At 32.0% G+C, this 15,228-nt stretch overlaps 1 protein-coding gene across 1 annotated transcript; it reads left to right on the top strand.

Annotated features, from left to right (window-relative positions):
- The first annotated feature begins 3,882 nt into the window (after window positions 1–3,882).
- On the top strand, window positions 3,883–6,773 carry LOC108460325 (zinc finger protein JACKDAW-like). Its single transcript, XM_017759774.2, has 4 exons — window positions 3,883–4,772; window positions 4,915–5,314; window positions 5,416–5,609; window positions 5,697–6,773. Exons 1-4 carry the CDS (start codon window positions 4,646–4,648, stop codon window positions 6,371–6,373), a joined length of 1,398 nt encoding a protein of 465 aa, XP_017615263.1. The 5' UTR covers window positions 3,883–4,645; the 3' UTR covers window positions 6,374–6,773.
- The last annotated feature ends 8,455 nt before the right edge of the window (window positions 6,774–15,228 follow it).

Genomic DNA, 15,228 nt, shown 5'->3' with positions numbered 1-15,228 from the left:
TATCTCATATACCACAAATAATGAAAAGGAATTTATTTAATTGAAGTCTGATTTCCTAACTAATTAATTTCATCAAGAATTTATTTATGTTTAGTATTTTAATAATTATGATTTTTATAAATGTAACAAGTACAAGTATAAGTTCAAACAATTACAGATATTAAATTAATATAAATAAATTATCTGAATAACCACAAAATATAATTAAATTATTACAATATAAACATATTATAATATGATTCAATCTAAATTAAAACTAGAGATGTAGACGTATAATTCTTCAAAATTTCTTATCATAAGTTGCACATCCAACATGTGATGCTCGCATTGTGGGACCCTGGACCCAAGTTTTGGGAACTGGGTCATAAGGAATTAGATGCTTCACGTATATATTACCTTATTGAAAATGAAATCCAAGAATTTTGATTAAATTTCAAAATAAGTAAATATTGGTAGTTCATAATTGAATTACATTTATTACAATTGAAAATATCTTCCAATCACTAGTGTTTTGATTCAAACAACACTTCGACAACCCAAACTGAAAATTAAAGCTATGTAATTAGAATAATATAGACTATTTCACCAACTAATAAAAATTTTCTTTTTAATAAAACAAAAGTTTTCAACATTTATTTCTTTTAAGTACATTTAATAACTATTAACTTTTTAATTGAATATGATTAATTAGTAGATAACTGTGGAAATATTAAGTTTATTTTATTTTTCAAATAATTATTTCATCATTTTATTAAAATTAAAATATTCAAAATTTGTCTTTTAACTTTTATCCAAGATTATTTTAAATAAAATAAATAATATTATATTAATAATATTAAAATTATGAAACAATTGATTTTTCAAAATTAAGATTTACTATTACTCTACAAAATAAGCATATTTTATACTTTATTTTATTAATCTACCAAACAATTTTATAATATAAATTTAGTGCTTATAATAAAATTCAGTGCTAAAAATTTAATATTTAATTTTTCAGCACTTAACTTTTCATTTTATCAAGCACACTTTAAGACTAACCAAATTAAAATCCATATATGGTGGGACTCAAAGACCTACACATATAATTGTACATGATGAATCTTGAATCTTAATACTTAAAAACTAGAGCCTGCACCATTACCAACTATTTCAAAGTCAAACTCGTTAATGCTCACTCTCAAATATCATCAATGGAACCGTAAATGAGAATTTTCACTTCATATCATCCATTTCTTTTAGACATAACTGTATCATCCGATGCTAGAAAGTATTAACTTAAAAATTGTGTTAAAAAGGAAAATAAAAAACCCAAAGTATAGCAATAATTTCTTTTAAAATATAATGTTTTACTCATATATATATATATATATATATATATAACCACAAGTAAAAATTTCATTCATCCAAAGCTGACACTAAAACCGGAAATAAAAGAGATGATGAATCCAAACAAGTTACAAGAAAGTAAATAAAACAACATGCCAAAAAATAGGCAAACTAAAGGAAAAAAAAAAGTAAATAAAAGAAACATAAACCTAAAAAAGTCAAACATCCAAACCTGATTTCAACCCTTTCGAGTTAAAATGCATAAAAATTTAAGTTATAAAAATCAGAAGTCGGGGTTAAAAGCTATGATCTATCTCCATCTTTTCATCATTTGTAGATCTTAGTCACTAAAACTTGCCTAGTGTGTTTGTGGTGATATAACTTGTACAAGAGCAAGATTGATAGAGCTATAAACTCTTTATATCATTAAGCAAAACAACACATGAGGCAAAATGAAAAAAGAAGAAGAAGAAAGGAAACAAACTTCTTCAACACCTATAAGTCTTATTGTTTCATAGGTCCTTGAACAAAAGTAAAAACCTAAAACTTGAGAGAGAAAACTCTTGAAAAACAAAGATTAAAGAAGGAAGAAGCAAACAAAAAAACAGTCTTGAAAATCAAAATCCAATGAATCAAAAATTAGGGAAAAATAAAAGCAAGGCTCCACTTTGTTTGACTGAATCAAAAAAATCACACAATAAGGACATTACTTACACTATACAATGTTCAAAGGGAACTGTCCAAATAAAAGCTTATCACTTGCTCTCGCAAAAATTCGAACCCAAATAAGTTTTATGGATGAACCACATTTGATCATCAAACTAAAACAAGAAAGTTTTAAAAAGATGTTATTAATAGTTTATAAATTTCAAATAGTATGCACACATTTATATTTATTTATTTAGATAAATAAATTACATATTTTAATAATAATATTATAGAGAAATTATTTTTTGGAAGCTTTCCACCAAATCATCTATGGTCTATTTCAAATTATTTAATGACATTTTAGCAATTTTCTCCATGTCATTGACACATAATTTTAGTAACTTTTTTACCTTGAATCACGAACTCAAAACTTTGAACCTTAAACCTCGAACCTCGAACCTCGAACTTGAACCTTGAACCCCGAACCCAAGGTTGGGTTTAGGGTTCAAGGTTCAAGGTTAGTATTAGGATTTAGATTTCATGGTTCGGGGCTTAGGGTATAGGATTTAGGATTCATGGTTCAATGTTCAAGATTCAAGTCCAAGGTCCAAGGTCCAGGGTTCGGTGTTCAAGATTTATGATAAAAAAATTTCCAAAATTATATGTCAATGACATGGAAAAATTTGTTAAAATATCATTAAGTAGTTGAAAAGAGACCATTGATGACGTGGTGGGAAGGGTCCATAAAATAATTTTTCTATTATTATAATTAGGTCCACTTTGGTACTTGTACTTTTTTTATCGACTTTGGTACTTGAACTTAGTAATTAGATTCATTTTGGTCCCTAAAATTGAAAAATATAAAATTTTAATGATGCGACACCTTGATACGTGTCAGACCATTACTTGAAAATTGAAAAAAAATTATATAAATTTTCAGGTAATGACGTAATACAATAAAGTATCATAAAAAGTGTTCTAATAACTAGACTAGTCGTTGAATCAAATAGATTACTGATTCCTGATTCAATCGGTTTGATCGATTAACTGCTAGACAAATAATAATTAAATAGATAATTAAAAATTCATAAAAAATTTTAAAAAATATTAATCTGATTCAACTATCATTTTTTGTCTCAATATTCTATTTTTATCAGTTTCGAACAGTTTTTTATTCAATAAATTCAATTTTTTTGTTTGGACTAGGGTATCAGTCAGTTTTTTATCCAATCGGCCCAATTGACCAATCCAGTCATATCCCAAAAGTATTAATCACATTATCAAATATTGATGAAATTCAAATTTAAATATTAAAATAAACCCGATTGCCAAGTTCAAGTACAAAGTAAAAAAAACTACAAATGCCAAATCATACTAATAATAATAATAATAATAATAATAATAATAATAATAATAAAGGTGACTACATTGATATGAGTGGCAACATATATACATAATAGACTTTTGTTGTATAAGAAAGAGTACGATGATAAACATTTGATGTTTTGGATTGAATTTGATAAAAAAGAAAAAACATTGAGACGATTTACTTTCTCATTTAAAAATCAAATCACCCGTCTTGGAAGTTAGTAAGCCGAATACTATGGGATGTGGGGAAGAAAAACAAAGGATGAGAATGTAGGTGTGAGTAGGAAGATGCAGTGGAATACTTGATGAGGGATGCTGATGCTGGAGGAGGGTGCAGCATCTGAATCACAATTCAAATCTGGGTCCCTCTTCCCAGACAAGTATCACGGACCGTCCTTTCACTTCTCAGTAATCCCTCCCCTCGGCCCCTTTCTTTATCTATCTCTTCCTTCTTACCCCTAAATCCAATCTGCTCTTACTTTTAATTATGGTTTAATCATTTCATGCGTAAATAAACTGCTCAAAACTGGCTGTAAAGGCATTTCCCTTTTAACCCAATCTTCACCCCGCCCTTTTTCATACACTCTCATCACTACACAAACACACCCCAAACCAAATCCCTTTCATTTCACCTTTGTTCTTCCTTTTCTATCACTAAACTAAATAAATACCATCCATTTCTCTTTCTTTTATACCTATTATTACTCTATTCTAGTAGCTTTTAGCCTTTTACTTGGCTACTACTACAAATACTATTAATATATTTACATATTTTTAAACTAGCCTACGTAATTTGAGCTCAAAAGGTAGCTACAACAACTACAAAAACACACACAAAAATCAATATGTTTTCACCTCAGCAGCAGCTGGTCTCTCAATAGCAGCAGTTTGGTCGCTTTCTTGCACACACAAAAGCAAATTTCAACAACCGTGTATTTGTGTATGAAAAAGAAAGTTGGGGGGGAAGGGGTGACGGTGTTGCCTATCTACATCAATGGCTGACCGACCGACTTTAAAGATATGGGTAAATATAGAAAAGGAGGACGTAGTTGAATAGTGTAAGAAAAAAAAAGATAAAAGAGAGAAACACAGAGATATTCTCTTCAGTAATCATAGATTTTGTTGTTTTTCTTTTGAAATCAAATTAAAAAAAAAAACCAGATCTCTGTAAGAAGAGTAATCTGTTTGTGTTTGGAGATTCCTTGTTCTCTTATGTTTTGAACTCGTTTTTTTAGCCGTTTTGAAAGCTAGTTGTTTTCTTATAACTAATTCTCATAACTATCAGTTTTGGGGGAAAAAGATGTCTGGTGATGGGTTTTCTTTACCTGTTTCAATAGGAGGGTTTGTTCATCAAGAACAAAATAATACAAACCCTAACCCTAAATCCAATCCCGTTAAGAAGAAGAGAAATCTTCCAGGAAATCCAGGTAAGTTTGCTTGATCAATTCTTTTTTTTTCTCTCTCTCTTTTGATGATACCCTTTTCTTTGTTTTTATTGATGAACCGATTTATTCCAGTAATTAATTAATTAATTAATTAATTAATGTTCTTTTATTTGTCACGTAACAGATCCAGATGCTGAAGTTATTGCTCTATCTCCCAAAACTCTCATGGCTACCAACAGATTCATATGTGAAATATGCAACAAAGGTTTCCAACGAGACCAAAACTTGCAGCTTCATCGAAGGGGTCACAATCTTCCATGGAAGCTGAAGCAAAGAAACAACAAAGAACCAGTTAAGAAGAAGGTATACATTTGCCCCGAGAAAACCTGCGTCCACCATGATCCATCGAGAGCACTCGGTGACCTCACTGGGATAAAGAAGCATTTCAGCAGAAAACATGGAGAAAAGAAGTGGAAGTGTGAGAAATGTTCGAAGAAATACGCCGTTCAATCCGACTGGAAAGCTCACTCCAAAACTTGTGGTACTAGGGAGTACAAGTGTGACTGTGGGACACTGTTTTCCAGGTACATAAATGCTCATAATCATGTATATATGTGAGGACTTCCTAATGATTAGGTCATAAATGGTTAGTGTAATGAATTTGGGGTTGTTTTAATGCAAACAGAAAAGACAGCTTTATCACACATAGAGCTTTCTGTGACGCCTTAGCTGAAGAGAGTGCAAGATTCAGTTCCGTTGCTGGTGCAGCCACAAATCTAAATTTCAGAAACGATGTTGTGAATCTGCCTATTGGATTTGGTGGAATTCCTCAGTTTGGTTCCGGTTTTACACAAGATGTCAGTGGGATGACTGTATCAGGTACTTGCATAATCCCTTCGTGTCTAAATCCCAGTTTTCTTTTGATATTATGATTAGTAAACGAGGCCATGTTCATCTTACTGCTAGGTCTGCCTGAGATGGTCCAAATGGCTTCAGGCAATCTATTTGGTTCATCTTCACTGAACAATTTTGGTACAGATTCCAATCCTCCTCTATTGCCATTGCCACAAGGTCTAAACGAAGAAGGTGGAAGCAAAGGCAAGTTGATGGAAAGCTTGTCGCCTCTCTACTCGGATACTCAAAACGAGCAATCCAAGCCTGCTGCACCAATGTCTGCAACTGCGCTCTTGCAAAAAGCAGCCCAGATGGGTTCAACAAGAAGCAAACCGACGTCCTTCTTTGGGAACAGTTTTTGTGTAATGAGCTCAACTTCTTCTCAAAGGTCAGCTAGTTTGAGATCGACTCAAAATAGAAACGATCAGCTGCAGCAAATATACCCAAATGTGAAGCAACAAGAGAGTAATTTAATGGCGTCAAGTAGTGTATCAATGAGTGCTTATGCAGGTCTCGGAACAAGCAACAACTTTGATAGGCTCATCTTACAAACAGGAGTGAAACAAAATGCCCCAAATCAATTAAAGATGCACCCTGGTTCAAACTCAATTGACCAGAGCTTAACTAGGGATTTCCTTGGCATGGGCAATGATCAGTCTGCTCGTCCATTTTTACCCCAGGAACTAGCTAAATTTGTATCAATTGGTTCAACCATGGGTCTGAATCAATTCAGCAGCAGCAACCACTAAGCTTAGCTACCTTTCCAAATTCCAAATACCGTTACAACTTACATGCATACAGCTCAGTACATAAAAGGCGGCAAAAATATAGGGTCGTGGTCCTTTATAGTTACGAAAAAGCTGATAATTGGGGACCGAGTTGGGGTGTGAGTGAATTAAGGCAAAGCAAAAGCAAACCCCAGAAAAAGGAACAGAAGTTCATCTTGTGAAGAGGGGTCCCAATTCCATGTTTGAAAAGACTAAACAGTGAGCCAAAAATACACCAAGTCATATGCATGCATGTATGTTGTTGCTCTTGTTGTTTTGCGTGGTGTCTTAGCTCGCTTATCGTTTCTTCAGTATTATTGTTTTATTTTCCCCTTTGCTTATATTTTTAATTCTATAAATGAACTTTCACTCTCTGTTTCCACATTGAACAGCCAGAAAACTGAAGTATTTTTAGTTGACTGTTTCGTCCAACTAGAGCGTAGAAGTCCAATGGATTAAAATATCAATTTTTCATTCAACAATAATTAAATTAAAAATTATAGATTAATTCAACATGTTGAACAATAGATAAAGAATTAATATATATATATATATATATATATTGGAACTAACACAGAATGTTTTAGGTTTCCAATATAAGACATATTGGAGAAACTCCATAAGGCTTTGTTGTTACTGTTAGACATGGTCATACACTTACGTTTTCTTTATTCACAACAATGACAATATCATTCCAATTAAAATTTAGTTGATAGAATATGATAATGTATAAAATTTTTATATTCAACATCACTTGTTAAATTTTAAATTAAAAATATCGTATTTATTTAGATTACGATAAATATTGTATATATACTACTTATAAAAATATATTTGATATGAATTGAATATATATATATATGAATTTGTATATAAGAAAAGTGAAGTTAGTTGAATAATGATGTTTACCCTTTTTCTTTTTATTTGTACTTTCACGGCCAGCCTTTTGAGACTTGGATCACCCTATGACTTCCAAGTTTTAAACTGTATGTTACATTTAGAATTGAATCCAAAAAGTACCATCAACAATTCCATCACTTTTTATTAGAATATATTCTGTCCGGTTTGATTTTTTTTTATTTAAAAAGAATTGAATCGAATATAGCTTTATTTATTTTTTAATTTTTGAAATCGAAACTATATAAAATAAACATTGAAATATCAAAAATTGAAAATTGCAATTTGGTTCGGTTTAGTCCGGTGACTTTTAAAAGTTCGGGTTTTTCAAAAAAATATAATATTTTATTTCTTAATTTTTTCATAACAATCATAATACATGTTTTAGATTCGTTTATACACTTATAAAATGAATTAAATAATTAAATTAATATCAAAATCATCCATAAGATCATTTAAAATCATTTTAAGTTAAGCTATTAAGTTTATAAATCATTTAAAGTTATTAAAAGGAAAGCTAATACATAAATCATTTATATACATAATGTTTTGTTTAGGGTGAGTGTTCGATCGAATCAAATCGAATCGAATGAAAAAATTTCGAGTTAATTGAGTTGACGAATCATATTTTATCATCCTAATTTGATTTGAAATTTTCTTGAATCGAGTCGAGTGAGATGGAATTCGAGTCGAATCGAATATATTTATTCGAGTTAAATTTTAAAAAATAATTTTGAGTCCTTGTAATCACCGTCACCCATTGTAATAAAATTTGTCCACCTTAATCAAAATTTTTATTAACTTTCATCACCTCATAATTTATTTACTAATTTTTTATATACGGGTTAGCTTCTTTGCTTGCTTAGTTATTTCAATTATCTTGATTCTTGTCATTATGTATTTTGGAATTAAGAAATATATTAAATGTAAAATGTGATTTTTAATAAAAGTTATTTAAAAATAAAATGTGAAATTGATACCAATATAAAATTTTAACATGAATATTTAATGGCATAATTAATTATTCAATTTTAATATAAATATTCAATATGACTAAACAATTCAATAATATAAATAATATAAAATGTGAAATTTAATTTAATGATATAAATAATAGATATAAATAAAATTATTACTATTTATGTTTAGTGTTTTTTGGATAATTTTGATTTTTTATTTGAGAGTAAAGGGTGAGAAGTAAAATTTAGGAGGAAAATAAAAAGTTTTGGGGAATAAAAGTTGGAGGGAAAGTAAATAGGGGGAGTAAAATTTTGGAGGGAAAATATTAAAAAAAATTGGGAGGGGGGGTTTGGGGTAGATGGGAGGTGGGATGGGAATGAAGTAAAAATTTTAGGGGGAAAGTGGGAGGGAGTAAAAATTTTGAGGGAAAAGAAAAAGTTTTGAGGGTTTTTGGGAGTAAAATTGTGAGAAAAAGTAAATGGGAGAGTAAAATTTTGGTGGGAAATGGATTTTTGGTAGATTGGGGGTTGGGATGGAAGGGGAGTAAAAGTTTTGGGGGGAAAGTGGGAAGGAGTAAAAGTTTTGAGGGAAAAGTAAAAAGGTTTGGGAGTTTGGGGTAAAAATGTAAAATATTATAGTTTGATATTCGAATTATTCGAGTTATTTGAATTCAAAAAATCAACTAGATTCGGACTCGAAATTAAAAAAAATTTGAGTTGACTCGAATAACTCGATTTGTTTAACTCGAAATTCAATTTTTTCGACTCGAATCGAGTTTTGCTCACCCCTAGTTTTGTTGTGTCATTTCTTTTAATTAGTTGCTAACTTTAATTAGTTATAATTGAGTCATTACATACCTAAAAAAACCGAGTCATTACAACATGCCAATATAATTTATTAAATTCATAACAACTTATGTAAAATATTATAAAATTTAGTAAACTATTTTCCTAAAAATAAAATTATGCTTATAATCATAATTTTTATATTTAAGAAATGATCCACTTATTCTAATGCAAAACTACACTTTCATAACTTTTTTATAAAATACTTTTAGTGTTGTATGAGTATATTTAGTTTTTAATAATAATAATAATAATAATAATAATAATAATAATAATAATAATAAATGAATTAGTTCATATAGACATTGAAATGATCATTTTTTTTATTCTATTATGATTATTCCTTTAAATATAGATTTTTTTTTTCATTCGGTTTGATTTTGATAAAAGGATTCCATGTGGAATAACTAAACCCGAACCAAACCAAACATTGCAAAACCCGAACCGAACCAAATACATCGGTTCGAATCGATTTCTCAATTTTAGCGATTTCTTTGCCCAGCACTACTTTTTACAACATGTTACACAAACAATTCATTCAAGCTTTTAGCTCAAAAGTAGGGTGAATATGTGTCGGTTTATCGATTTAGGTTCAAATATGAAAAATTAAATCGATCTATATATATATATTTATGTTCTAATACAAAATGCTAGTGTCACGGGACGCGGATCAAAACTCATGACGAATACGCAAAGAGTGTCCCATGAGGTTAGTCAATTAAATAAGGCTCATTCAATCCACTTGAATTGGCTTGATTTGTGGAACATTTGGAGAAGCATGTCTACTTGAAGCCTTGGTGGCCTAATGAAGCACTTATGGAAAATTAGGGCTACCTTGGTAAATATAGAAAGTAATCTTAGAAGATTTGTAATCTAATAAGATTTGATTTTGTAATCTAATAAGATTATTCAATCCCTTAAGAATCTCAATTGTAGATAGGTTTTAATCTCGACTATCGATGTAATTCAATCTATACCATTGGTTTTGGTGAGCTCAACTATAAATAGTGGTATTCCTCCTCATTTGTAATAATCTCATTCTTTGTATTCTTTCTAGAGTAATAGAAAACTTTGAGAGTATTTACTCAAACACTTGATGTGCTTTGCTTTCTTGTGACATATTTTGTTCTTTCGTTGCTTTTTCATTTTGAGTTGCTTCCATTTTATTTTCAGTGCCTTAGAGAATTTCTATCGAGAATTATCACTTTTGTGAGAGTTAGATTGACTTAGGCTGATTTGAAACTAAGAAATCACCTAAGGCCACATGGATTGCGAGAAAAAAGTTCTAGCCTTGTGACACCAGGAGTTGTTTGATATGAAAATTCATACTAAGAAGGTTTAGAGAACCACTTGTTTATTAGCATTTCCTATTAAGAATGTGTGGAGAGCTACTTGTCTTGGTGGTTGGATTATGTCACATTGTCATCTTAGTTGTTTTTTAGGGTTCTTCTCATCCTTACTCTCTCTTGAGGGAGGGAGGACTTTTATAGGTGATCAAAGGCTTAGAGCAAGCTCACTTCTCATGATGACCTTCATGTAGAATATAATTGTAGGCTTGGTTTAGGGAGGGTTTGATTTGACCATTAGTGTAGGGAATGGTCTAGATGGGACTACCTTAGGTGTTGGTAAACCTGGAGGGTTAAGGTCATTAATTGAGAATGGACCTAATGTGATAGCTTTTATAAGCGTGTTCTGATGTTGTTTGCATCAATTGCACCATTAGGATGTAAGATCTTTACAAAAGGGGTTTGGAGATGCTGTGGCATAGGGGTATAACAATTGTCCCCCTTTTATTGAAGAGGGATTTATAAAGAGAATGCCTTAAAGATTATTGTCTTGGTGTCGATTAAGGTGACTTGTAGGTGTAGATTTTGTTGGAAAAATTTCGGTTTGAAAATGGTTTTCTTGAATAGTGGACAATTAAAATTTTGAAAATTGAACCTGTAACATCCCATACTTGGCCTGGATGCCAGGTCGAATATCGAGATGTCACATCACCGTCTCACGTCAATTTTATTGTAATTGTCAAAGTTGAAATACATGCAGTTTCATTTTACTTTAATTATTCTAGCATTTATGAGAATATTAAGTCATGCAAGCTTAGTTTAGCGTTTAATCATACTAACATATGACAAACAAGCATAAAATGTACATATTTCGAGCATTGGGACCCCTCAGCAAATTTTCCTAAAAATGTTACATAGGTATCGATACCGCCTCTATTGTATCGATATTTCATTTAAGTGGTATCGATACCACTTGGAAAATCGATACCAAACTAGCATTTTGTTTCTCGCCAAAATTGAAAACATCAGAAAATATCAGTACCTTTCACAATTTATCGATAATTACATCACGAGTATTGATGCCTGGGCCAAGGTATCGATACCAAATTTATATTGTAACTCCCTGCACTTTCGAAAATACAAAGGTATCGTTCTAAAAGCCTTAATATCGATACCTCTACTTCAGGTCACAAAAATTCAACATGAAAGAGCATTTAAATAATTCAAACTTAGTCCCTAAACATCATGCTTCATTTACCTAGTTACATATGCATCAAATGTCTAAACAATAAACCAAACACCATATCCAAGTTCACAAGCTTCCCAAAATACACAATATACAAATAATCCCCAATACGTCTTAATAAACTGATAAAATGTCTACCACATCGCCTTTTTATTCCTTAGAACTAGAATAAGCAAAACACCTATAGTAATTTGGTTTCAGTTAGTCGGTGTAATTCGGTTTCAGTTGAAAAAACAGTTAGTCGGATAAGATTTAGAAGTAGACGAAAGAAAATGAGTAAAGAATGGCTTGGATCAATCTCTCAACGGCTACACCTCTCATATCGGGAACGTAACTACTTTGCAAAAGATAAAATGGAGTGGGTGAGCTTAACCAGCTCAGTGAATGCCAAGAACAATCACAATGCAAACAAGTCGTCACGCATCAACCAAACAACATACAACATATTCCAAAAACATCATTAACTAAGTGTCATGATTCACATATTTAGTCATATTCCATGCATTCTTTTACACCTTATTTCTACAAGCGTTTAAGCATACATATATCAATTTTCTGACACATATCAATCACATATAAACACATACATATAATTACATTTAGTCACATTAGTCACAGTGTATGGTAATTTGGCTATTGAGTTTATGAAACATAAAGTGGACTCTATCACCATACTCGGATACACAGATCTCCGGCACACCACACATAGACTTGTAGAATCAAATATATCCTATAAGTGAAGCATATAGCTAATGCTCTCTAACACACCATATATACATATCCCAGTGAATGGAGCTTGGCTCACACTCCGTTATCTCTCCAAAACTGTCTTTGGGCCTCAGCACCCCATATATCACAATCACAAATAATTGACTACTCACAATCCTATGGCATGCCAACTACATCCAACAGTTTTATTAAGTCACAAGGCCAAAATATCCATAATGTCATCAAATATTACTTACTAATTATCCGCACGTATTCACCGCATAATCATATCATTAGCACATTATACACACTGTCACATGGCATGAATAACTGTAATGCCCCAATTTTCGAGAATTCTGTGAATGTTGGCATAGGTTTAATTATGTTAGTGGGCCTCTAGAAGGCCCAAGCCTAAGATAGAACCCGGTAATTTTAGTTAATTTTTGTTCCATAAGAAAAAAGGAGTGAAATTATGAAATAGGACCTATGTGAAAATGTTTGAAAATGCTATAGGCTAAATTGAAGTGGCCAAATAAATAGGAGTGCAAAATAGGAGGATTTGCATGACAAACCTCCCATTTTACATGAAGTGGCCAGCCATCATGTTGTTGTAGACAATATGAGCACTTGATATCCATAATTCATGGTACAAATTGATAATGGGTTAGGTAAATGTTCCATGATAATGTATTAGGTAAATGTTCCATGATAATGGTTTAGGTAAATGTTCCATGATGGGCATTTCATGTCTTTTGTATTAAAGAATTAAATGGATGAAATATGAAATTTTATTAAAATAAAAAGGGGTGAAAAGAACAAAGTTTTGTCCATCTTTGTTCATCATAGCCTAAAGTTAGAGAAGAGAAAGGAGAGGAGAAAGCTCTTGAATGTTCGGTCACTTGGGGAAGAAAATTGAAGGTAAGTTCATGGTAGTTTGCTTCTATCTTGATATTCATGAGTTCTTCTTGATTCTACCTTAACTCTTGAAGCATATTTTGGTTTTTAGTTGTGTTGTGAGCATTTAGTCATGAATTAAAATGAAAGAAATGGTTGTTGTTTCATGTTCTTTTGATGAAAAATGGAAGATAGGTGAAGTTGAGCCAAACAAATGAGCATGCATGTGCCTTAGATGCTAAAGGGAAAAATCGGCTAACATGTTGTGCTTTAAAATGATGAAATGGAGATTATACTTAAGTAAAATCATAGATATGTGATGATTGATTGGTGATATACATGTTTAAATAACTTGCATGCAAGTTATGTGTGAAAGAGTGAAATTGGTAATAAATCTGCTTGGGACAGCAGCAGTAACGTGACTTTGGAAAATCACCATAAATTGTGGGAGATGAATTAGAAGCTGAATAAATTATGTAATTAAAGCTTAATAAGTCTAGTTTCAAATGAAATAAACGAGAACATATTTTGAATTCTGTACAATGAGAAATTTGATTTGTAATAAAGAGTGGTCAGATTAGTCAAACAGTGAAACATGGGAAACTTTAAGAAAAATCTGGTATTGATTGGCCAAACAAAAAATTCTGAAAATTTTATGGATAGAAGATATATGAGTTTATTTTCAGGGAAAATTAACGGCACTTGATTTGGAGTTTCGTAGCTCCAGTTATAAATAATTTAGGGACTGTTGCTCAGGAAGACAGCTTGCAGTGAAATTATGATTATGTGGTAAACATTGACAAAAATTTGTTAATGAGTTGCTTATTGTTTTCTTATAAGCTTACTATGATCTGTAGGTGTGGTTGGCCGAATATTGTAAGGGGTTAATACGTAGTTTGTATTTGAATAGTTAGATTAACGTGTTAGTAACCCAATTGTAGGCGGTTCGTGTGTGGATCTTGTCAGCATATCGTCGCAAACAGGTGTGTAACTAACACCCTCTTTCTTAGTCTGGATCGGCAAAAGTCGAAAAGTCGAAATGCTGAAAACCGGTATTTTGTAGATTTGCGAGTATACGAATGCTCGTGAGGTAAATCGATTAATATTTTTGGTAAGCTACAAAATTTGGACTGCAAAGTGCATGATTTCTGTGCCCTCGATATTTTTGGGCTTAATGGGCCAAAATTGGAATGATGGGCCAACGGGCCCAATTCGGTAAGAACCCTCGGTACGTGATTCTGTTAGTACGTGAAAAGTAAGAATATGCATGAAAAATCCTAAAATAGATAAATTACTAAAATACCTTTAAAAGTGGAAAATTTACAGTTTTACCCCTAGTAGATAAATTACCGAAATACCCCTAGGATTAAATTGACCTAAATGCATGTTTGACTGTTGTTATTTACTGCATGCCATGTTGTTATTATCTGATGCATGGGATTGGGATATTGACGGAGGAAGTCTTGAAAGTGGCTTGTCCACATCTTGGAGGCTTTGCCTCACTTTTTGATAATCGAGCAGCAAGGCAAGCAATGTGGAGTGTTAAATTTGGGTGGGTTGAGCTATTCCCCACATAGAGTGTAGGGCTGGTACGGGTGGAGTGTAGTGGTTGGTGGGTTGAGTAGTCTCCCCAAATGGGCTTGCACATGTTATTGATGTTGCATGTATTTGAAATGGGCCTATGGGCCATCTTGTTATCTGAATAAGGGCTAAGGCCCGGTTTATTATGTCTGAAAAGGGCTCGGTCCATTACCATTGTTACTGAATGGGCTTAGGCCCAATAGGCTTGAGCTGACTTAGGTTTTGAATGGGTTTTCCTTACACACTGAGTTTCCCCAAACTCACCCCTTTTATTTTCATCCACGTAGGAAATCCCCAACCATAGTGGGCTTGGAGCTGTGAGGGAATTCGGAGTGGCCACCCGCTCGAAAGTTTGGTTTTCTTCGGTGAACTGGACATCCTATTATTTACGTTGAGGTTTGGGTTTTAAATGTAATAAGG

This window comes from Gossypium arboreum, chromosome 4 (assembly GCF_025698485.1).
Source record: "Gossypium arboreum isolate Shixiya-1 chromosome 4, ASM2569848v2, whole genome shotgun sequence".
Lineage (NCBI taxonomy): Eukaryota > Viridiplantae > Streptophyta > Magnoliopsida > Malvales > Malvaceae > Gossypium > Gossypium arboreum.
The sequence above is the reverse complement of the archived record's forward strand: the minus strand, read 5'-3'. Positions and strand labels throughout refer to the sequence as shown.

Bases quoted from the DNA above. Each gene is read 5' to 3' on its own strand.
- LOC108460325 (XM_017759774.2), top strand. From the start codon at position 4,646: ATGTCTGGTGATGGGTTTTCTTTACCTGTTTCAATAGGAGGGTTTGTT. The intron at 4,773-4,914 runs GTAAGTTTGCTT...GTCACGTAACAG, and splicing joins AAATCTTCCAGGAAATCCAG to ATCCAGATGCTGAAGTTATT. The intron at 5,315-5,415 runs GTACATAAATGC...TAATGCAAACAG, and splicing joins TGTGGGACACTGTTTTCCAG to AAAAGACAGCTTTATCACAC.